Source organism: Schistocerca nitens, chromosome 4, assembly GCF_023898315.1.
Source record: "Schistocerca nitens isolate TAMUIC-IGC-003100 chromosome 4, iqSchNite1.1, whole genome shotgun sequence".
NCBI lineage: Eukaryota > Metazoa > Arthropoda > Insecta > Orthoptera > Acrididae > Schistocerca > Schistocerca nitens.
Window position 1 is genome coordinate 317,615,190 of NC_064617.1, and position 25,805 is coordinate 317,640,994.

Genomic DNA, 25,805 nt, shown 5'->3' on the forward strand with positions numbered 1-25,805 from the left:
ATTGTGTACTGAAACTACTTGGCAACAGACTGAAGAGGAGCGGCACATCAGCCACATGCAGTACTTGGCATGGCCAGACCATGGTGTTCCTGAGGATCCCACTCAGTTCCTGGAGTTCACAATGCGTGTGCGCAAAGCTCGGACTGGAATGGTTGAGCCCACCATTGTCCATTGCTCTGCTGGGATAGGTCGTACTGGAGTTCTTATTCTCATGGAAACTGCAATGTGCCTCATTGAAGCTAATGAACCAGTTTATCCTCTTGATATTGTACGAGCTATGAGAGATCAACGTGGGATGATGATACAAACAGCGGTAAGAAACTAAAAATATCAGTTTCTGTTAAGTTAATAGATTGCGTAACTGTGTAGAACTTCTGTTGCTGAGATTATCAATTTTTTGTTTTCATTATAGCTTTTCTTTAGAAAGTAATAATTTACTTCACATTCCGATATCTCCTATTGTATTTGGTACTGTGGTATGCAAGACACTTATTAACACCAGAGAATTAAGAGTTACTTGATCTTGCCAATTTAATACCTTCCAGCACCTCCAAAGTGTTTACAATGAAAATAAAAGTAATACCACAGTTTAAGATATATTGTCTCATGCTCATTTTAGTTCTTCACTAAGGTGGCAGTGCACCAAGCAGGCAGAAATCCAGACTGTTGTCTAGGGCATGGTGTTCTACAAATTGTAGTGTCAAAATTTTTTTCTCCGCCTTCGAATGGAATGGATGTGCCGCTGTTAGGTATCAACACCTATTTCTCGAGAAGCCTCATGTGAAGAGTCCTGGATTTATTCAGGGTATTTTAGTCTTTAGTGTAGTGACCTGCGGTCAGCAGGAAAAAACTAACAATCTACTTTGAACACACTTTATTATAATAAAAAAAAGCCTTCATGGCATGCACTAATTCCCAAATGCAAGAACAATAAGAAACTCATCAATTCTTGTGGTTGCAAAACAAGATAAGAGTACAAAACAATGAAAAGAAAATAATGACCAAAATACTACTATAGGAATTACAAAGGTACAACATTCTACTGAATGCTACAGTGAATGTATACCATGCTAGAGCTGGTGTAAGTATTGGCTGGAGCTGTTCTAGCTGTAGGTACACACTGCAGGTCTGAGTCTCCTGGCATGCTTATAATGCCGATTCGGCGGAGTGCCACATGCAGTCACTTGAGTTCCAATTGGTGGATCACTGCCACAGGGCTTTTCACGAAGTAGTTCCATGTTTATGCGGAAAGCCTGTTATTGTTTACATCCACTGGCGATGTCTCGATCTGAGGTCTTGAAAGGAGGTCAGCAACCCATCTTGCTTTTCTGTTGTGCAGGCCCTCTAACTAATAAAGGGCCGGCAACTTGCTTGTCTGTTGTGTGGGCCAACTAACTGATAAGGGGTCACTACGACATTTGGTAACAGAATGCATGCTGCAGATCAGAGTGTATTTTTAATAGTTAAACAAAAGGATGGAAGCTTTGAGAAAGTTCCCCCTTTTTTTACATTCCAGATAGCGTAGAGGACGTAGAAGGTATATTGAAGTCTGTCAACTGGTTGCACAATGGGACATTATTGGTCAAAAACTGCACGCAGTGACAAAACTGGAGAAAACAAAAAGTCTTGGGAATATGCCATTGAAAGTGAGCTCCGCACCACCTTGAACTAAACCAAAGGTGTTGTCATGCAGGGATCTGGTGGACATTACCAAAGAAGAACTGAATGTTGAATGGGCTTTGTTGATGTATGGAATATCATGAAAAGGGTGGAATGGTTGTCTGATCAAATTACTCATTCATTCTCACTTCCATTAGCACGAAGATACCAGAGTATGTCAGGGCAGGTTTAATTCATTTAAATGTTTGCCCCTATATCCCCAGTCCAATAAGCTGTTTTAAATGTGAGTGCATGCAAGAGCTTTGAGCACGCTTCTTGCAGATGTAAGGGAGAAGCCACTTGTGACAAATGTGGTAAGGCCATTCACCAAGGAGTCGTTTGTTCACCTCCTTTGAAGAGTGTGAATTGCTCTGGGGTCACCCTGTCTGGAGTAGGAATTGCAGCGTATATCTTAAAGAACGGAAGACACAAAGAACTCAAAACTATGTAGCACAATCCATTTTCTGTACAAAAGAGAGAGAGAGAGAACATCTCCCAAATGGGCCATGGAGGTCCAATGGTACCGACTGGCTGCCGTGTCATCCTCAGCCCACAGGCGTCACTGCATGTGGATATGGAGGGGTATGTGGTCAGCACACCACTCGCCCCGCCATATGTCAGTTTCTGAGACTGGAGCCGCTACTTGTCAATTAAGTAGCTCCTCAGTTTGCCTCACAAGGGCTGAGTGCACCATACTTGCCAACAGTGCTCGGCAGACCGGATCGTCACCCATCCAAGTGGTAGCCCAGCCTGACAGCTTAACTTCGGTGATCTGGCGGGAACCGGTGTTACTACTGTAGCAAGGCCATTGGCAGCACAGTCCATTTTGTGAGGACAAAAAGGTGTAGAGCTGTAAGACCGTGCTGTCTTCCACATTCACTACCTCGTTCGCTTCAGCACTTACAGAGCCTGTTCAGAAAACCAATGCTGCTACACAAACAGAGGTTTCTGGTGTCAGCACTAGTGTTTGTGTTTGTCAATGCACTTGGCTGCTGTAGTTATTTCAAAGCCCATAACTTCTCCCAGCACATCAGGAAAGGCCTTGGTTGCCATCAAAAGGTTCATTCTGGTCCACTGTCCATTGCTGCCGCTTCCACGGCCGTAGTTATAGCTCAGAGGCCTCCCCAGGCCAAAAAATCAAAGGTAAAGTGTCAACTGCTGACGGAGAGCAAAGTAAACAGTGTGATGATGTTGATGTCCTACCTGATGTCTCTCACAATTAGTCTGTTGGACCAGTGGACCTTTATGTTGGTCTGGGGCACTCATCTCGCACCAAGACTGAGCCTTGTGGGCACCCCCATCTGTCAGAAAGAATGGATGATAGTGCAACCTCCATGATAAATGGCTCCCACAGTATTGAAACTTAACCCCTTTTCTACTGTGGATTATGTGCACTGCTTGGGTTTTCCTGCAGTGCTACAGATGTCTTTATACGTCCTGAGCTGCTGACATCTCTCTGGTGTGGATGAGTTACTTCTTGCAAGGCTCCTGTCTTCTTGATGCACACATTTACCTTCAGCTGGCAAATTTCCCCACTCCTTCCAGAGGTTCTTTCTGAAAATTGCTTTTTACAAAGAACAACTATTCAACTGCTCTGGATGATTATCTGGCTTTATTTGCGAGATTACAGAGAGAGTTAGATACACAACTCAAGTTCGAAATCTTTAGTAATACAGGTACGACTGAACTGTTCCATCGCTATTGACAGAACTCTCCTTTACTGTTAGGTCAGCATTGACCATTGTCATGGAACTTCTTCATGAAGGGGCTCCATGGTGCAACGCATGGCACTGTAGACTCTGTGACTATCTTTGATGATTTGGTTTCATGATGAGATTCTTTCTCGCACAATATCCTTGGAACACCTCTGACAAAAAGTCCAAATACAATGAACCCAGACTTGGTTTAATACTCTAACCAACCGTAATAACAACCTAAACTTAATTGCCTACCAAATACCATGATTTAATCATCTATTGCTTGGACAGATGTTTTATGAATTATTAATTCTGTTATATTATTATTATTGTTATTAATCCATTGTTTGAATTATTAATTCTTGACAATAACTTAATTGGATGGATAGATAAAAAATCTACTCACCATTCGGTGGCACAACACACACATAAAAGAAGGTTGTAATTAGGCAAGCTCTTGGAGCCAGCGGCTCCTCCTTCAGGCAGAACGGTTGAAGGGGAAAGAAGAGGGGTGAATGAGGTAAAAGGACTGGGGAGGTCTAGGAAAAGGGGTAGATGTCAGGAAAATAACCCAGAAATGCAGGTCAGAGGAGACTTAAGCACGGGATTACAGGGAAAGACTGATTGTTGGGGACTGTATTGGAAGAGATTTGAAAAGCTGAGAGCCTAAAGGTGGAAGACAGGGTAAGTTACAGGACAGAGATTACTGTTTAAATATCATGTGTGAGTTAATGAGAGTGAAAAGTTGAATGCATTGAAAGTAACAATGCATTCAGAGATACCAGGAATTTTAGCTGGTCAGCCTCACAATGAGTCAATATGGTAAAAACTTTATACTTACTTATTTATACAACTTTATACTTACTTATATCTAAAAACAAAGATGATGTGACTTACCAAATGAAAGTGCTGGCAGGTCGACAGACACACAAACAAACACAAACATACACACAGAATTCAAGCTTTCACAACAAACTGTTGCCTCATCAGGAAAGAGGGAAGGAGAGGGAAAGACGAAAGGATGTGGGTTTTAAGGGAGAGGGTAAGGAGTCATTCCAATCCCGGGAGCGGAAAGACTTACCTTAAGGGGAAAAAAGGACGGGTATACACTCGCGCGCGCACACACACACATATCCATCCACACATATACAGACACAAGCAGACATTATTAAATATGTCTGTTTGTGTCTGTATATGTGTGGATGGATATGTGTGTGTGTGCGAGTGTATACCCGTCCTTTTTTCCCCTTAAGGTAAGTCTTTCCGCTCCCGGGATTGGAATGACTCCTTACCCTCTCCCTTAAAACCCACATCCTTTCGTCTTTCCCTCTCCTTCCCTCTTTCCTGATGAGGCAACAGTTTGTTGCGAAAGCTTGAATTCTGTGTGTATGTTTGTGTTTGTTTGTGTGTCTGTCGACCTGCCAGCACTTTCATTTGGTAAGTCACATCATCTTTGTTTTTAGATATAATAGAGGGAAACATTCCACGTAGGAAAAATATAACTTTATACTTACTTATTTATACAACTTTATACTTACCAACTACCACTTCACCTTTTAGCGGCAGACACACAAACAGATCAGGGTACAGCCATGGGAAAGGATGGCTCTTTCCTACGCCAACCTTTTCATGGGTCACTTTGAGGGGCCTTTCCTGGGATCCATAAATCATCAGCCCCTGCTTTGGTTTAGATACGTTGATGACATTTTTACCATATTGACTCATGCTGAGACTGACCTGTTAAAATTCCTGGAATCTCTGAATACCTTCTCCCGGTTAAATTTCACATGGTCCTATTCTGAATCCCGTGCCACTTTCCTTGATGTTGATCTCGTCCTTACTTACATTTTCACAGTTGTCATCCTTTCCATGTCAAATGTCCCCTCCCATACAGCCGTGGCATCTGAGGCAAACGTATTTGTTCGGATGCAGATTCCTTACAGCAATACAATACATTCTCACCCCAGCCGTCAATGCACATAGTAACCCTGCCAGCCTAGTTAAAAAGCAAATTTCCTGGGCCGTCACATCCAATCCTGATACTGCTAATCCCTCCAAAAAACAGCTTCGGAGCACACAATTGATGACCCAGTATTTTCCTTGTCTGTAATGTGTTAATCAGCTGCATCGACAGGGCCATGACTTCCTAAGATCATGCCTTGAAATGAGATACATCCTGTCTGAAATTTTGCCCACCACACCTAGAATAGCTTTTCATCACCCTCCCAATCTCCACAATATTCTTGTCCGACCCTATGCTCATTCTGCACTCATCTCCCCACTCTATGGCTCCTAATCCTGTGACTGTCCTTGCTGCAATACTTGCCGTATGCACCCTCCTACCACCACCTATAGCAGCCCTGTAACTGGCAAAACAAATACTATCAAAAGGAGAGCCACCTGTGAAACGACACATCATGTACCAGTTGTTGTTATGTAAATACTATTTTGCCTTTTACATCCGCATGACTACCACTAAATCATCAATTGGGATGAATGGGCATAGAGAGGGTGTATACTGGCAACATGCAATATCCTGTTGCAAAGCTTGCTCGACAACATGACAGTCACGACCTCGGCGCATGTTTCACCACACTCGCCATCTGGATTCTTCCCACAGACATCAGTTTCTCAGAACTCAGGAGGTGGGAACTAGCACTACAACATGTCCTTGGTTCTGGTTTCTTCCCTCTCAATATTTCTTCACAGTAACTATTTTCTTCGCTCCATTTTAGTTTTCGGCATCCTTCATTGTCTATTTTTCACTGCTCCGCCCACCTCTGTTACATTCAATGCACTTAGCTTTTTACTCTTATTAACTCACACATGATGTTTAAACAGTAACCTATATCCCGCATAGTACCCTGTCTTCCACCTATAAGCTCTCAGGTTTTCAAATCTCTTCCAAGGCAGTCCCCAACAATCAGTCTTTCCTTGTAATTGCATATGGTAAGTCTCCTCTGACCCCGGTTCTGGGCGACTTTCCTGAAATCTATCCCTTTTCCTAGACCTCTCCAGTTCATTTCCTTCATCCCTCTTCCTTCCCCTTCAACCCTTCTCCCTGAAGGAGCCGCCACTGGCTTTGAAAGCTTGCTCAATGACAACCTTCTTTTATGTTTGTGTGTTCTGCCGCCAGTTGGAAAGTAGATTTTTTTATCTATCCAATTCAATTATTCTGTAAAAAATTGTTTTTGTTGTTGAATTATCAATTTGTGTCTTCGTACCATCACATCTGCCCCCCCCTCCCCATAATTGAATAATTGTGGTAATTTGGGACTAAGTGTAGTTACTAGAGCATAATTACATGTCGTCCATACAATTTCAATAAATGTATTCCTCTTGGAATGAAATCTTACAAGCTTCTGATATAATAAAGAAGCAACATCTTAAAATGGTAACTTATGACAAGTGTTTGTGTCCATATTCCCTAGGCTAAGAACTCCCAAAACCGATAGACGCTAAACTGTATGCTGTTATCTGAAATCTACATTCTTAAAGTAACGGCTGCTTATTATTATGACATGGGCTGTATGTTGTCATTATTTTGCTTATAATAGTAAACATAATCTTAAAATAATGTTCCTTTATCTGCATCATACACTTCCTTGTGCCAAAATATTAAATCCTCTAATGGTTTGCTTATCTCATGTCTGATATATTCAAAGTGTAAGTAAATATTGCTGTGTGAGTAGTGCATAAAAGAACTCCCATGTTCATCATTATGCAATGAGGTTTATACCTCAACTTGTGCAACAGTTATGTATGATGGTAACTTACATTAGTAACAGCAGATAGTACCTTATTAGTAGTAACAGATGTTAGTAATGTATCAGTAGTTACAGATGATGGTAGGTTTTCAGTAGCAATAGAAAGACGTAAATTTATAGCGATAACAGAAGATATTAACATATTAGCTAACAAATCTTTATAAAGATCAGTTCCTCTGCTATCACTACTTATCTTACCATTTAGTGAGGAGGTGAAATTATTTATCAGTGTCCACTTGATCTAGTCTGGTTTCTTTATTTATCGTGTGGTTCGTAGTGTTATGTTATACTGTAGCTTCAACTATCAATCTTCTACATCTACATCTACATTTATACTTATACTCCGCAAGCCACCCAACGGTGTGTGGCGGAAGGCACTTTACGTGCCACTGTCATTACCTCCCTTTCCTGTTCCAGTCGTGTATGGTTCACGGGAAGAACGACTGTCTGAAAGCCTCCGAGCACGCTCTAATCTCTCTAATTTTACATTCGTGATCTCCTCGGGAGGTATAAGTAGGGGGAAGCAATATATTCGATACCTCATCCAGAAACGCACCCTCTCGAAACCTGGCAAGCAAGCTACACCACGAAGCAGAGTGCCTCTCTTGCACAGTCTGCCGCTGAAGTTTATTAAACATCTCCGTAACGCTATCACGGTTACCAAATAACCCTGTGACGAAACGCGCCGATCTTCTTTGGATCTTCTCTATCTCCTCAGTCAACCCGACCTGGTACGGATTCCACACTGATGAGCAATACTCAAGTATAGGTCGAACGAGTGTTTTGTAAGCCACCTCCTTTATTGATGGACTACATTTTCTAAGCACTCTCCCAATGAATCTCAACCTTGTACCCACCTTACCAACAATTAATTTTATATGATCATTCCACTTCAAATCGTTCCGCACGCATACTCCCAGATATTTTACAGAAGTAACTGCTACCAGTGTTTGTTCTGCTATCATATAATCATACAATAACGGATCCTTCTTTCTATGTATTCGCAATACATTACATTTGTCTATGTTAAGGGACAGTTGCCACTCCCTGCACCAAGTGCCTATCCGCTGCAGATTTTCCTGCATTTCGCTACAATTTTCTAATGCTGCAACTTCTCTGTATACTACAGCATCATCCGCGAAAAGCCGCATGGAACTTCCGACACTATCTACTAGGTCATTTATATATATTGTGAAAAGCAATGGTCCCATAACACTCCCCTGTGGCACGCCAGAGGTTACTTTAACGTCTGTAGACGTCTCTCCATTGATAACAACATGCTGTGTTCTGTTTGCTAAAAACTCTTCAATCCAGCCACACAGCTGGTCTGATATTCCGTAGGCTCTACTTTGTTTATCAGGCGACAGTGCGGACCTGTATCGAACGCCTTCCGGAAGTCAAGAAAAATAGCATCTACCTGGGAGCCTGTATCTAATATTTTCTGGGTCTCATGAACAAATAAAGCGAGTTGGGTCTCACACGATCGCTGTTTCTGGAATCCATGTTGATTCCTACATAGTAGATTCTGGGTTTCCAAAAACGACATGATACTCGAGCAAAAAACATGTTCTAAAATTCTACAACAGATCGACGTCAGAGATATAGGTCTATAGTTTTGTGCATCTGCTCGACGACCCTTCTTGAAGACTGGGACTACCTGTGCTCTTTTCCAATCATTTGGAACCCTCCGTTCCTCTAGAGACTTGCGGTACACGGCTGTTAGAAGGGGGGAAGTTCTTTCGCGTACTCTGTGTAGAATTGAATTGGTATCCCGTCAGGTCCAGTGGACTTTCCTCTGTTGAGTGATTCCAGTTGCTTTTCTATTCCTTGGACACTTATTTCGATGTCAGCCATTTTTTCGTTTGTGCGAGGATTTAGAGAAGGAACTGCAGTGCGGTCTTCCTCTGTGAAACAGCTTTGAAAAAAGTGTTTAGTATTTCAGCTTTACGCGTGTCATCCTCTGTTTCAATGCCATCATCATCCCGGAGTGTCTGGATATGCTGTTTCGAGCCACTTACTGATTTAACGTAAGACCAGAACTTCCTAGGATTTTCTGTCAAGTCGGTACATAGAATTTTACTTTCGAATTCGCTGAACGCTTCACGCATAGCCCTCCTTACGCTAACTTTGACATCGTTCAGCTTCTGTTTGTCTGAGAGGTTTTGGCTGCGTTTAAACTTGGAGTGAAGCTCTCTTTGCTTTTGCAGTAGTTTCCTAACTTTGTTGTTGTACCACGGTGGGTTTTTCCCGTCCCTCACAGTTTTACTCGGCATGTACCTGTCTAAAACGCATTTTACGATTGCCTTGAACTTTTTCCATAAACACTCAGCATTGTCAGTGTCGGAACAGAAATTTTCATTTTGGTCTGTTAGGTAGTCTGAAATCTGCCTTCTATTACTCTTGCTAAACAGATAAACCTTCCTCCCTTTTTTTATATTCCTATTAACTTCCATATTCAGGGATGCTGCAACGGCCTTATGATCACTGATTCCCTGTTCTGCACACACAGAGTCGAAAAGTTCGGGTCTGTTTGTTATCAGTAGGTCCAAGATGTTATCTCCAAGAGTCGGTTCTCTGTTTAATTGCTCAAGGTAACTTTTGGATAGTGCACTCAGTATAATGTCACTCGATGCTCTGTCCCTACCACCCGTCCTAAACATCTGAGTGTCCCAGTCTATATCTGGTAAATTGAAATCTCCACCTAAGACTATAACATGCTGAGAAAATTTATGTGAAATGTATTCCAAATTTTCTCTCAGTTGTTCTGCCACTAATGCTGCTGAGTCGGGAGGTCGGTAAAAGGAGCCAATTATTAACCTAGCTCGGTTGTTTAGTGTAACCTCCACCCATAATAATTCACAGGAACTATCCACTTCTACTTCACTACAGGATAAACTACTACTAACAGTGACGAACACTCCACCACCGGTTGCATGCAATCTATCCTTTCTAAACACTGTCTGTACCTTTGTAAAAATTTCAGCAGAATTTATCTCTGGCTTCAGCCAGCTTTCTGTACCTATAACGATTTCAGCTTCGGTGCTTTCTATCAGCGCTTGAAGTTCCGGTACTTTACCAACGCAGCTTCGACAGTTTACAATTACAATACCGATTGCTGCTTGGTCCCCACATGTCCTGACTTTGCCCCGCACCCGTTGAGGCTGCTGCCCTTTCTGTACTTGCCCAAGGCCATCTAACCTAAAAGACCGCCCAGCCCACGCCACACAACCCCTGCTACCCGTGTAGCCGCTTGTTGCGTGTAGTGGACTCCTGACCTATCCAGCGGAACCCGAAACCCCACCACCCTATGGCGCAAGTCGAGGAATCTGCAGCCCACATGGTCGCAGAACCGTCTCAGCCTCTGATTCAGACCCTCCACTCGGCTCTGTACCAAATGTCTGCAGTCAGTCCTGTCGACGATGCTGCAGATGGTGAGCTCTGCTTTCATCCCGCTAGCGAGACTGGCAGTCTTCACCAAATCAGATAGCCGCCGGAAGCCAGAGAGGATTTCCTCCGATCCATAGCGACACACATCATTGGTGCCGACATGAGCGACCACCTGCAGATGGGTGCACCCTGTACCCTTCATGGCATCCAGAAGGACCCTTTCCACATCTGGAAGACTCCCCCCGGTATGCACACGGAGTGCACATTGGTTTTCTTCCCCTCTCTTGCTGCCATTTCCCTAAGGGGCCCCATTACGCACCTGACGTTGGAGCTCCCAACTACCAGTAAGCCCACCCTCTGCGACCGCCCGGATCTTGCAGACTGAGGGGCAACCTCTGGAACAGGACAAGCAGCCATGTCAGGCCGAAGATCAGTATCAGCCTGAGACAGAGCCTGAAACCGGTTCGTCAGACAAACTGGAGAGGCCTTCCGTTCAGCCCTCCGGAATGTCTTTCGCCCCCTGCCACACCTTGAGAGGACCTCCCACTCTACCACAGGTGAGGGATCAGCCTCAATGCGGGCAGTATCCCGGGCAACCACAGTCTTAGTCCGATCGGGGGATGCGTGGGACGAGCTGGCCGCCCCCGACAAACCCCCATCCGGACCCCCACAGTGATGCCCATTGGCAACAGCCTCAAGCTGTGTGACCGAAGCCAACACTGCCTGAAGCTGGGAGCGAAGTGATGCCAACTCAGCCTGCATCCGAACACAGCAGTTGCAGTCCCTATCCATGCTAAAAACTTTTGTGCAAAGAACGTCTGAACTAATCTACAGAGAGTGCATACAAATTGACAAAATTTAAACGGTTATTAAAATACAAGATTGCCTAGTAAATGCAGTAATGCTGCTACTTGCGCACTGCTGACACACTGCTCGGCGGCGGAAGAAGACTACGCGATTTTACGCTATTCAGGTACTAAAACGCAATGCTACAACTCTCAAATACTATAATACGCCTGAAATTTATGAATTAAACAATGCAAGTACCAAAAACACGCGAAGAAATTAAGAATTAAACTATGTAACAAATGAGTGAGCTAGGAGTATACGACTTGCTGCTGCAGCTGCTTATCCAACGGCGGCAGGGCAGTAAGTGTGATGTCATAGTTTGTTTGTGAAGTAAATTCTCCTGCTAACACATTAGTATGTTGAATGTGTTTGTTTTCCATCAAGTGAATGGCATGCATATGTTCTAGCTTGCTTTCTAGTTTATACTATACTCTTTCTACTTGGGTGTCAATTTCTGCAATATGCTTGAATCCAATGTCCAGCCGATGATCTAACCTATCCATCCTTCTCTTGATTTGGAACATTGCTTCATCAATCTGGTTGAATCTAGTATTCATTTGAGTAAATTTGCACATTAAATTATCCATATAAGCTTCAATTGCTAACTGATTTTCCATTTGAGCCAGCTTTGCTCCAGAACCTGTTAATAACAATTATGGATGTACACGCTTAAGTCTGAAATAGGTTATTCAAAAATTTTGTTACTTATTCTTAAACATGGCAAGTGCTCTTCCTTTGTGCAATAAATCTGATACAGTTAATGATTTTATGGTTTGTTACTGCCACTTCGTATGCGAGACACTAATAAGCACTCACAATAAAGTTTCCTATTATTCACCACAAAACATTGTATGACCAACCGGACAACTTACTAGTGTCAACGGTGGTGGCTGCTGTCTTGTAACACTGCCCCTCATTGGTGGCATTGTGGGCTGCTGCTACAGCATCCGGCTGCATCCTGTTATGGGGGTGTGCTGCTACCTCTGGGTTTGGCTGTGCTACCTCTGGTGAGGAGGTTGGCTGCTGCTACTGTGTCTGGTTGCTTTTCTGTAGTAATGCCTTTTGGTCAAGGTATAACCCCTGCTAAATGTACCAGTCATTTATTGTCACTGTAATAGTGTATTATAGTGCCAATTTGGCAAATTCAAAATCACCAATTTGGTTTGACAGCAGTCACACTAAATAATGCAATTATAATATTTATTGTTGTGAAAATAATCTTTTGGAAGATTTCTCAGTTGTGTCCAGTGAATTAATCTTGCATAAACCCTTCTCAGTATGTTGTATGAATGGTTTACCTTTTTGTTTATTTGCCTGGGAACTCTATTGCTGTTGCCATGTGAAACTTTGTGTATTTAGTGCCAAATTTTTTTTCTTCTGGTCAACTCGTACTCAGTGTTCAGGCAAATAATTCACCGTGTAATATGCAGTTGTTGTAACCTTAACTAATAATGTTGCACAGTTACTAATACTGCAACACTGTTACTGGTATCAATGCACCTGCATCATGCTTGTTTGAGAGTTGTATCACTTTCTTCTACTTTTTAACACTTGTTCTGTTTTTACTAAATTTCCACTGCCATTATCAATTCTATCAGTTCCGTTACTAATGCAGTCACCTCTTGAAAGGCTGCCACACACATGTTCCTGTGTAATATTATTGTCTTACAGTGTCATTTCAAGACATCATTTCCATATTGCCCTTCTCTTTTATCAAAGACCCATGTTCACCACATGGGAGGATTTCACAATCTTGAAAGCTGAAGGTAAAACTTCAGCTAGCAGAACTTCCAACTTCTTCCAGAAGTTCCTTCTGAAAATTGCTTTTTACAAAGAACAAAAATTCAACTGTTCTGGAAGATTATCTGGTTTTATTTGCAACATTTCAAAAATGCTTGAATTCGCAACTTAAGTTACAACTCATTAGTAATATTAGCATGACTGAACTGTTTCAAGGCTCTTGATAGAATCCTTCTTTATTTCATTCAACACTCTTAGGTCAGCATTGACCATCTTGTGGAACTTCATCATGGATGGGTTCTATGGTGCTCATTGTAAGACGGGCTCATTGTAAGACGGTATTTCTCCACCACACAACACCCCAGGAGGACCTCCAACAAAAACTCCAGACTCAACAAACCTAGAATTGTATACTTGAACTAACCCTAATGACCAAACTTAAACATAATTGCCTACCAAGTAACCACGATTTCTCAATAATATCACCTGATATTGACACAGGTGTTTTACGAACTCCCGAATTATATTCATGTTTTTGTACCTTCAAATTCCATACCTTGAAGAATGAAACAGTCTCGAGTATTTATCATGCAACATATGTGCCTCATTTGCAATGATTTGCGATTCACAAGAATGTGAATGGGTGTGCTGCCTGCGGCTGCCTGTCAGATAAAAAATACGATAACTCAAGAATGAAATGAGAGATTTTTCTGCTCTCAGTTATAAATAAAATTTTGATAGCTTATCCACACTTCATGCACTGCAATGTATGAGCTAAAATCTATACACAAAGTTTACATAGTGCATTTTCACCTCTGTAAGCTCTCTTGCTGTGCTATACTTAATTTGATGCAGTGCAGTATGTATGATGGATAACAAAGAGAAATTCACATTTTTACTGAGTGAAGATATGAGACTGTAAGATGTACAAACATCTAATTTCTTCACCTAATAGTTTTTTTCAAAATCAGATAGGTATTGCATTTCAGTCAGAACACCGTCTCTTAAGCACTGGCGACCAGCATTTGGTGAGAAGTACAGCTGTAACAAAAGCAACCCCCAGCATGGAATTCAGAGAGCACTTCTACAGCAGCAAAACACTGATGGGTTCAGGACACATGTGGAGGAATTGGAACTCCTACAACAGAAAAGTCCCCTGTCCCCTGTGCCTGTGTTTGCAGGAAAGTCATTGTAAAGCATCTGATGCTCCTTTACTATGGGGCTGTACCCTCTATCACAAACATGACCTGACTGGGGAAAGAGCCCAGGGAGTGGTTACCATATTTATCAATAATGCACACTACTCCCTCGCTCACCTTTCCTAGCTACTGACCTGCAAAAAGTTGCTGTTGAAATTCATGTGTGTTAGAGGATTACTGCTTTGCTCAGTATACGAGGGTGGTTTGAAAAGTTCTCGGAATCGCCACGAGAGGTCAACACTAGTGCAACGAGTTGTTAAAGTGATATTCAGTGGGCTGTTGCCTGTAAACATGTGCCACGTCAGTGTTCTTGGAAGAGAGCTGTGGCGGTGACGTGCTGTTGTTCCTGTGTAGTGATTTGCGAAAATGGAAAAAAATAGAGATTGGAGCAGTGATTATGTATTTTGTAAAGAAAGATATGAAAGCAAAGGACAGCATTCATCCTGATTTCCTGAATACACTGGGGAGGCTCTGCTCCTTCATATTGAACTGTTGCCAAGTAGACTGTCTGATGCTCATGGTATGGCACCTGGTCATGACCATATCTGGTGCAGCATGCTGCAGCACTTGCAAACTGTGTCAAAGAAACTCCTCTTACAATGTTTTAATTCAATATGGTTGACAGGTCAATTTCCCAACTTGTGGTGAGAGGCAGTTTTTTGATACCTCTCCTCTAACAGGAAAGGACCAGACAAGTCTGAGTGGTTAGCATCGCCTTAATGAGCTATGTTGGAAATACCCTAGAGTGCATTTTCAACTGTTGTCTAGTTTGACTATTAGAGACCAGCAAGCTTCTTACCCACTGTCTGTGTGAATTCAGGAGATGTCAATCTACTGTCAAGAACCTGACCCTGCTAGAGGCAGCAGAAATCAAGCAGGCTTTCCTCCATAATCAGCATTGTGTATATGTACTATTTGACATCATAAGGCGTATGACACTACTTGGAGGCCCAGTATTCTCAGTCAGCTACGTCAATGGGGCATTCATGGACATTACCCCATCTTTATTCAGTCCTTTCTGTCAATATACCTGTTTAGGTACAGAGTTGGTGATATGTTGAGAGATAGTTTTGTGTGGGAGAGTGGTGTTCCAGATAGTTTTGTGCGGGAGAGTGGTGTTCCACAGAGCTGTATTTTGCCATAGCTGTTAACAGTATAACATCCACAGTAAGGAGTCGTGTCCGGTGCTCATTATTTGTGGATGATTTTGTGGTCTTCTGCTCTTCCTCAAGTACTGCAGCATTTAGCAGTGAGTTATCAGAAGCAATTTGCAGTGAAGAGGGTTGCTTTTTGATATACCTGGAACACGATTCCCCCTTTTGAAAACTGTCTGAGGTTTTTGGGCCTCATTTTTGACCCCCAAACTGTTGCGTTTACCACGCCTCAAGGACATAAAGACCAGGGCCCAGAATGTGCTGAATATTTTGAAGTGCCTTAGCCACAGGTCTTGGGCAGTGGACATGGCATGTCTGCCCCTGATTTATAGGGGCTTCATGTGATCGCGACTGGACTATGGGTGCACAGTGTACGGGTTAGCGAGACAGTCTTACATGAAGATCATTGACCCTATACACCATTAGGGGATTAGACTGGTCATGGGCGATTACAGGACAAGCCTTAACCCCAGTTTGTGCTGAGGCTGATGAATCACCACTTACCGTCGGGTGGCAGCTCCTAATGGTGCGTCAGACCTGGAAGTTTCTCACTACTCCCAATTCACCATCATGTCACACCATTGCTTGTCCAGCTGTATAATGCCCTTTACCATACATCGATAGGCAACGAGGCCATTTGGGATCTGTGCAAATTGTGTGCTGAAGTCCCTTGGTGTGAATAAAGTGGCACACCAAATTTGGGGTTTCAGCCACCTGCCATGCTGCTTGCTGCTGAAACCCAGAGTAATTTTTGATTTAATGCAACACAGGAGAGGTTGAACTCCTGCATGTGTTTTTAGTACATTTATTTATGACATTTGAAGTGAACACCCCAACTTTTGGCTGTGTTTACATATAGGTCTAAACAGGGGACGCTGTTGATTGCTCTGTTTTATCTGATTGTGTCCTCAGGATTTGAAGACTTTACTGTCTTCAACACAGAATTTTACATGACCTTCCAGGCACTGAAGCAGATGAGACATGTTTAGAGTGCTAAATTCCTTGTCTGTTCAGATTCCCTGAGTTCCCTTCATTCTTTACAACACTTATCCCCGACAGATAAAGTAGTCCAGAATTTCCAGGATAGCCTTCTCCAACTACAAAGGCTGGGTAAGAAGGTGTCTTTCTGCTGGATGAAATTGTACATGGGTATTGCAGGAAATGAAATGGCAGATGCAGCTGCCAAGGAGGCATGTCATGGCCCTCAATTAGTTCAGTGTGCCCCAGCTGTACTTGCTATCACTTAACTGTTGAGATACAGAGTCACACATAGGTGGGAAGAAGAATGACTGGAGTGACAGACATTAAGCTGCATCTGGTAAAGCTCACAACGTGCCCGCGGTGTACTTCCTCTTCACCGCACAGAGAGGATGAGGTTCTTCATACAGGGCACAGCCCTTTGATGCATGGCATCTTGCTCCGGCAAGAGGACCATTCGATATGTGGGTGCTCTTTGTGTACAGATCACTGTGCACCACATTTAACTAGACTATCCAGACCAGAGGTCAATAGCAGAATTTTTGTCACTTTTGACTGAAAAGAAATGTGTTTCACAAATGTAATAAAATGTTAGCATTTATTGCTTGGTAGAATTTTTCAGTTAAACACATCCTGTTACAATTGCATTTGCTAAGTCTTGGTCATTTCACAAGCCAGTACTCTTGTGTACAAAGTGTGGACTGGCTACATGTGAGCAGTTTCCTCATTCTTGTCTATCTCTACCTGCTGTTGCTCGGCTGCCCCCAAGTGAGCTCTTGAGCTGGAACTGCCTACCTCATGCAGCATTCTTTGACAGCACTTGTTTCTTTTTTCTGTTTTTATGATCATAATTTGAATAACCAGAAAGTTGATTCTGATGACCAATCACTAATTTAAGTCAATATAAGTTGAAAAAAAAAAAAAAACAATAGTTATCATGACAGCATGAAATAAGATATCAAAATAGCAGTAACTGTCTGCAGCTATGTGAACTGCCTTAAGTTAAGACATTAATTAAGAGTAATGCTAATTTTTTCCCCTTCTTCTTATCAGTCACAATAACATGTAACTCCTAAACCAAACGGCCCAGTTGAAAACTGAGAACACAGCATAAAACTCGGTGAATTCCTCAGGTTCTAATATAATACATATGGTAGTAATAAGTCTGGGTGTAGTTCTTATTTGTTAAAAAGTCATTTGGCAGTGTGTGTAAGTTCATAAAGAATAATTCACTGATAATGTTAATGAAAACAGTATATTTACTGATTACACAGTAATCAACACCTAAACATGATTTGTCTGATATAATCAGATAATATATTGCGAGTAGCAAAATGACAATGAATACTACTTTAAAGTTTTGCACCAACAGTTAGAAGTGGCCATATTGCTAAGAGCAGTCTTACATATGCACTTGTTGAAGTAGTATATGCATACAGTCACTAGAACTTAGTGTAAATGTGACCTAGCAGTCGCTCTCTCAGTGTTGAAGTTTCGAATGGCACCATGTTTTTTGGCTTCAACAGTTTTCATAGGCTTAGAAATATTTATGCAGTAGATCTTGTGGACACTATTTCGGATTTGCTGAATGTTTCTTGCAAATTGGAAAAAAAAGTGTGAACTGTTGCGTGTAATGAACTTTGAAAATTTTCAGTTGCAGTCACGGGCTCAATGTTTCTCGTAGTCGGTTTAATGGATTCAACTACTGAGTTGTAGGTCACAATTTTGATTATTTCACAGTGAATGATGAGTGATCAGAACTTCTATTTATTTTGCAAATGATCTCAGTGTGGTGTCTGAAATGTTTATACATCGAAAGTTCAGTTATCTGCTGACATGCTACCAGGTTTAATACAGGGTGTATACGACCCAGGACAACTGGGAGATCTGGGAAAAACCCGGGAATTTTTTAGAATTCCGGGAATTTTTCATTGTTTTAGTTTTCAATTAAATTTTTGTAATTTTTACTGGTACAAACCAATACTCTACCAAGGATATTACTGTATCCTGCTTATGCAGAATAATACTGCAGCAACAAAAAATGAACTAGAGGGAAAAAAACGAAAATAAAACTTAAGTCGCAAAAGAAATGTGCCATATACAACAACAAAACACAGTACTCTTACAAGCGTTTGCCAACAGCAAAGGGTCTCAAAGGCTTTAAGAAGACTATGCAATGCTTCCTAACAACAAATTTCTTCCGATGAGTGTGATGTGGGTGGCAGCTGTTTACATTAGATTCGTTTGAGCAGCTGCGGGTGGGCCGCAGCAGAACACAGCATCAATGAAGAACACACCTTCAACTTCGAAAACACGAAGGTACTGTACCGAGCATCTGGCTTTTGGGAAAGCGTTATCAAAGAATCCATAGAAATAAGGATTACCGACAATCTGATCAATAGAGATGAGGGATACCAACTCAGCGCAGCATGGAACCCTGCGATAGCGGCAATCAGTCGGGAGCGTGCCCGTCAACGTCCTCCGCTGCGGACGCAGACAGAATGCTTACACCGAGCACCGAACGCGGCCGCCGGGGGCGCCCGCCATCCCCACCACCGCGCGCACGCTGCTGGTCCACTGCAACCACCCGAGGTCTAGTGGAGGGGGGTTGACCGCGCATATAAATAGCCCGCTCTCCGCGAATCTTGACACTTCGCCAGAAGAAGGGTAGTATGACACTTCCCAAAATGTCGCGAGATATCAACGCTACTATCTGGCTGGAGACCCGAGAAACCTTCATCAATAGTTTACGCTGGGAAAGCCTACAGTCACATATACATCCTGCTTGTAGTTCATGTCTGACCTACTAAGGAGAACACGACAGTTCTCCACCCGACAGCAGAGGGCAGAATCGTTTTGAGCCTCTGGTTTATATCTTCCGCTCTGCTCCAAACCAGAGGATCATGATTGGTTTTGGTAATGCTACTGCAGAATGATAGCTCTGCTTCCACCCTACGGGTGAGGCAAACTATGTTCACCAAGTCGGCCAGCTGCCTGCAGGAACCAAGGATGACAGTGGTAAATTACCCCAGCATCATTGCACGTCAGACACAGTCCCTATCCATCTTTGATCAGTTATTGTCTGAACTGCAAGTGATGCAACAGTAAAGGAAAAAATTAAACTCACTGAACGCAAGCAATCAAAAAATATGCAAACTCTTAACCACAAAAGTAAATAGCACAACTATAAACTATTACATAATCAGCTACTGCTCATCTCTATTCAGAAATATGTAAGAATACCGCAAAAATAAACATGTACGATATGTATACAGTTGATAAGCTACTGATGCAGATTCTGCCCTGCTCTGAGGCTTCATATCTATCACAGTACCGCAACGTGTTCTTGAAGGGATTCCATATGTCTTCTGGTCACATGATGTTACAGGGTGAGAGTTTCTTGATCAATCCAAAGCAGTCTTTGTGACTGTAGTACATCATCCACAGTTCCCACACTCTTGACGGGATCAGTTTAGAACTTAATCTCCCCCCCCCCCCCCCAAATTGTTTCTGCACTCTTTCCCAGTTCTCACCTTCACACAGTCCTTCATCCAAATGATCCATCTATCTATTGGTCTTCATCTAGATCTCTTGCCTCCTATTGTCATTTCATGAGCCTGTCTCGGTATATTGCTGGCTCACACTCCTTTAACATGCCCTTTGCATTTTAATCTTGTCTATTCTATGGTATCTTGCATGGGGTCCTCTTTCACTATTTCTCTCTCTGTCCAACTCCTTATTCTATCCATTCTAGTATGTCCTATTCTGCATATTTGAAATTTCATCTTGTAAGCCTAAACAAAATCAATGTTGTTGTTGCATATGTGAATATTGGAGAAGAACATGCTTAGTATAGAATTTACTTAATTTTTGGCAGTGTATCCTTACTCCATACTGGGCTTCATATACTCCACAGGAACTCGTGTACTTGCTTTCCACTTCGTTTAATCTCCAATCATTGCTCCCACTGTTATCAATTGTGTTCTTCAGGTACTTCAAACTTCCCACTTTCTTTAGTACTTGGCCTCTAATATTTATATCCATTACTACTATCATCTCATTTGTCATTGACACCCTCAATTTACACTTCTTTGCATTAAATTTCAATCCATAATGTCCCACCACTGATACATTTGGCCTTTCTTATACCTCTGCCTCTCCATTTCCGCACACTATTCCATCATCTACAAACACCATTGCTGTCATATTTTCATTCTGTGCCGCTCACGCCATTATGCCATCCTTAATGGTGGTGAAAAGTACAGGGGGGTTGTGCACTCCATTGCTTCAGCCCAATTTTCTTTTCTAACCAGTTTGTCATCCCTTCTCTTACTTTTACACACCTCACACATCTCCTTCATTCTTCTCATAGTCTTCAAATTTGCCTTTCCTGAATGGTTTTCCAAATCGTGCCTCTCCTCACACTATCACATGCCTTCTCAATATCCAGGAACAACAATACTAAGTCCTTATCATATTTTTAATGTATCTCTCGCAGCTGCCTTATGGTAAAAAGTAGATCCACTGACAGCCTTTGTTGTCTACCTCTCTGTCTTCCTATCATCTTCCATACTCTCTTTTCCAAGACCTTGCCAGATTCCTTGATAGCATGACACGTCAGTGTAATATCCCTTTAATTCTGACAGTTTCCTGCAACTCTTCTTAAAAATTGACAGTATGATTCCATTTTTCCAGTCATTGTGGTCCTCCCTTATTTCCCTACTGTTCGCCAGTCCAGATCTTTTCCTTCTTTCATGGTCCGTTTCCATTTGGCTTATTTAAATACTGTCACGGAACCCACATCTAATGCTATTAACAACTGCATGACTGAATGTATCAAATTTTTTTATCCAAACTATGGCATAAAATATTTAGCAGGTCATCTGATGATGGGCTATGCCCAAAAAGCGTTATGAAAATAAAGCAGCTCCATTAACATCTAATGACTATTTTTTCTGACTTATCAGCTTTTTGAATCGCAATAAAAAAAATCATTCAAATTGTTGCAGGCTTTACTAATAATGTTGTCTTCCATCGTTTCTTCTTTTTCCCCTTCCACCTTCTTCTCAGTGTATTCCTTTCTTGTTTTCTGTATTCTCTGTTGAAACCATATACAGAGTGCTTTTTTCTGTGCAACTTCCTTGTTTCTTAATCTCTGGTTCTTCTGCACACTTTTTCTGCTGATTCCATAATCTTTGTTTTGAACCTTCCCAATCCTCCTCTGCTGTCTGCTTTTCGTCCTGTTGTAAGTTGCTCTTTACTGTTGTCTGAAATTTTCTTTGCATTTCACTTCTTTCAATTTGCGCATCCTTAACATTCTGTTCTGTCTTCTGCCCACCCCACCCTCCTTTCTCCTCTTTAATACTTACAACATTTACTGCAAAAAGATACTGGTTGCCATCTAGGGCTTTGGAAGGTGTTACCTTGACATCAGTGACTGTCCTGTGTTCTGTTCACATATTATGCAGTCTACCACACATTTATTCAACAAATTGATTGCTGTACCACGTTACGTTATGACTTTCATCCTTAAACCAGGTATTGCGGCCTGCTAGTCCATTCCTTTTACAAAATCTAACAGTTTTCATTCTCCCTCATTTTTCCTTCCCCATCGTGCCATTTCTAAAACTTCCTTATACTCTTGTCTTTCCTTGTCAGTATGTGCATTTAGGTCTGCCAATATCGTGATCTGTCCAGCCAGTTGTCTGTGCATGTACTTGAAGAATTTCCATTTCCTTTCACTTTACCTGTGACGACAATCATTCTGTCACATATTCTCGTCATCTCCTCTTTCAGTGTTCCTCTGCCACTGCATGTCCTCAGTTTTCCTCATTCCCATTCTAGTACAGCGTATACCGACTCTTCAGTTCCTTACTGCCTTTAACCTTCCACCTGATTCCTGACAAAGCTAGAATATCCAGTCTCCTCCTGATCCTAAAGTCCAGCACACCCCCCCCCCCCCCCTCCCGTTTCCCCTGTATGTTCACTGTGCTAAATATTAATCCTTGGGAATAACTGTATCAGCCTTTATATCCATTGTTTCTCAGACTTGTTCCATGTTTGAAACTGTGTATTTTATCCACTACTGGTTTGCTAGGCCTATTGAAGCTGGATTTGTTGTTGTAGTTTTCTACCTAGCTTTTTTGGTCCAGCAGAGGAGGTGTTTTATTTCCCTTCTATACTTCAACAGGCAGCTGCTGCTGACACATCCCATTCTACCAACTAGTGATATGCTCTGTAGGGTTAAGGCTCCGCCAGGAGACGATAACACTGTGTGCAGTATTAAAAATTTCAGACTTATCTGAATTTGATTCATACATAGAAGATAATGTGACCCTGCATCCATTTCTGTTTTACTGTTCTGGGGTTGGATGTGGGGTGAGTACTGTTGCCAAGTCAGAAATCTCTGCTTGAGAGGTGTCCATATGTTATTTTAAGTCTGTGGAGCTGCAGTTGCTCATCATGCATTTTGTCAGCATGTAGCCCTTTCAAATAACTTGATTTTGTTAAATGTGTCCCAATTACTTGGGTGAAATACACTGAAATGCCAAAGAAACTTGTATAGGCATGCGTATTCAGATACAGAGATGTGTAAACAGGCAGAATACGGCACTGCAGTCAGCAATGCCTCCATAAGACAATGAGTGTCTGGCGCAATTGTTAGATTGGTTACTGTTGCTACAGTAGCAGATTATCAAGATTGAAGTGAGTTTGAACGTGGTGTTATTGTAGGCGCATGAGTGATAGGATACAGCCTCTCCGACGTAATGATGAAGTGGGGATTTTCTCGTACAACCATTTCACGATTGTAATGTGAATATCAGGAATCCAGTAAAACATCAAATCTCCGACATCACTGCGGCTGGAAAATTCAAATTGTATCGAGCGGATGGATGTGTACGGGTATGGAGATAACCACATGAATCCATGGACTGTGCATGTCAGCTGGGGACTGTTCAAGCTGGTGTAGCCTATGTAATGGTGTGGGGTGTGTGCAGTTGGAGTGATATGGAACCCCTGATACGTCTAGATATGACTGACAGGTGAAATGTGCAAAAGCATTGTGTCTGGTCATCTGCACCCATTCATGTTCATTCTGCATTCTGAGGAACTTGGGCAATTCCAGCAGGACAATGCGACATCCCACACATCCAGAATTGCTACAGAGTGGCTCCAGGAACACTCTTCTGAGTGTAAACACTTCTGCTGGCCACCACACTCCCCAGACATGAACATTATTGATCATATCGGAGATGCCTTGCAGTGTGCTGTTCAGAAGAGATCTCCACCTCCTCATACTCTTTAGGTTTATGGACAACCCTGGAGGATTCATGGTGTCAGTTCCCTCCAGTACTACTTCAGACACTATTAGAGTCCATGCCACGCTGTGTTGTGGCACTTCTGTTGTGCGCACAGGAGCCCTACAGGATATTAGGCAGCTGTACCAGTTTCTTAGGCTCTTCAGTGTAAAAATAATGGGTTGCAGTAAAGTAAAGGGTCTCTTGTGCTCACAACAGGTGGATCTGCCTCATCCTAGGGTCTGAGTGACCTATCCTCCCCTTTTGACCTTCCCGAACTGTTAGTTCTTGAAACTTCATAGTGTTTGTACTTTTACATGTGTGTATCAGCAATACTGGCCTCTTGGCCATCTCATAATTTTAGTTTTCTTTAGTGAATATTCTTTTTGATGCACTTTACATTGGGTATGGCCCTTGTGTTTGATGTTTACAAGGAAAACTTTCACTCTTTAGTGAAGGGGGATATTACTGCTACAGAATAGATAACATCACTGTTGAGAAGAATAAAGATTGCCTCCACCTGTTATAAATACCACTCCATACCTTGTAGCCCTTATACTAACGATGTGGCGCAGTGGCTAGCACACTGGACTTGCATTCGGGAGTACGACGGTTCAGTCCCGTGTCCGGCCATATTGATTTAGGATTTCCGTGATTTCCCTAAATCACTCCAGGCAAATGCCGAGATGGTTCCTTTGAGAGGGCACGGCTGACTTCCTTCCCCATCCTTTCCTAATCGTAGGAGACCGATGACCTCGCTGTCTGGTCTCATCCTCCAAAACAACAAGATATAGATATGTATCTTTTCAAGTCTCTCTCTCTCTCTCTCTCTCTCTCTCTCTCTCTCTCTCTCTCTCTCTCTCTCTCTCCACCCCCCGCCCCCCTCCCCTCCATCTATTTCCACTTACGCTTGACATTGTATAGCATTCTTCCTGTAGCTCAATGACCGTGTGCAGGCCTATCACCTGGCATTCCAGAGTTCAAAGTGAATCAGGGAAGATTCTCTTTACTCAATTTCCTTGAAAATTCATCTCATTAACAAAAACTATGTTTGGTTTTTGTGGTACAAACATTGCCAAATATATACTGTCAGTTAATACAAAGAATCTGCAGAAATGTAATTGAAAGTAATGCCTAAATTGTAAGATCCATCATTTTCGTTTGCAGGCCTCAGACTTCACAGTGCAATTAGTGTGTCTGCACTACGCTAAAAGTGTAAACAGGGCCTATGGTTGTTAATGGGTTCCTAGTTTTTATTTTTTACGCGCGCGCGCGCGCGCGCGCGCACACACACACACACACACACACACACACACACACACACACACACACACACACACACACACACCCTGCTGGTCCGGGCGTAAGAAATGGCCCGCGGTATTCCTGCCTGTCGTAAGAGGTGACTAAAAGGAGTCTCAAACTTTTCGGCCTTAATGTGATGGTCCCCTAAGGGGTTTGACCACTCGATTTCAAAATTTTCTGTTAGTGCGTACCATTTGGGGAAGGACGCCTTACGTGGTGCAGTCTATATCCATCTTGCCCTCAGATCTGGCACAACCGATTTGGTCATGGAGTTGGCCTTACACCGAGCATTTGGCCGCGTCAGCTGCAGTGTGTTCCGGGTGGCATACATGCCCTCCATTATCCACTTCCATCTTCGCACTCATGACACATATGGATATTTGACACCCGACATCCAGCACGGTAGCCGGTCCGTTGTGGTGGGGTCATCATGTACCCTCTTGGTGGTAGCCCCCTGACTACACAGGGATCGCACTGCTGATGCCTGAGCTGCTACCTCCCCACGTATGCCGAGGAGTAGATGCCTATCCCTCTGGGGCATCGGGACTCCCGGCAAAGGCCATCCTGCCAGGTGGTCTTTGCTGCGGCTGGGTGGCGCCCGTGGGGAGAGCCCCTGGTCGGAGTGGGTGGCATCAGGGCGGATGACCCGCAATGAAGCGTGGTACATCATCTCTCGCTGGTGGGCCTCCACCAGCAGTCTCTAAGCGATCGAGGTCTAACCTCAACGGCAAGCAATACAATCAAAGATCATTTCCCTCCCTAGCCACTCCAT

General features: G+C 42.7%; 1 protein-coding gene across 3 annotated transcripts in view; it reads left to right on the forward strand.

The window, feature by feature from the left end:
• LOC126253310 (tyrosine-protein phosphatase non-receptor type 4) overlaps positions 1 to 25,805 on the forward strand; it is a 204,204-nt gene that overhangs the window by 168,955 nt on the left and 9,444 nt on the right. For all 3 annotated transcript variants that reach the window (XM_049954542.1, XM_049954544.1, XM_049954543.1), the window contains one exon: positions 29 to 313. In XM_049954542.1, the coding sequence (XP_049810499.1) occupies positions 29 to 313 (285 nt within the window). The remainder of the gene's footprint in view (positions 1 to 28; positions 314 to 25,805) is intronic.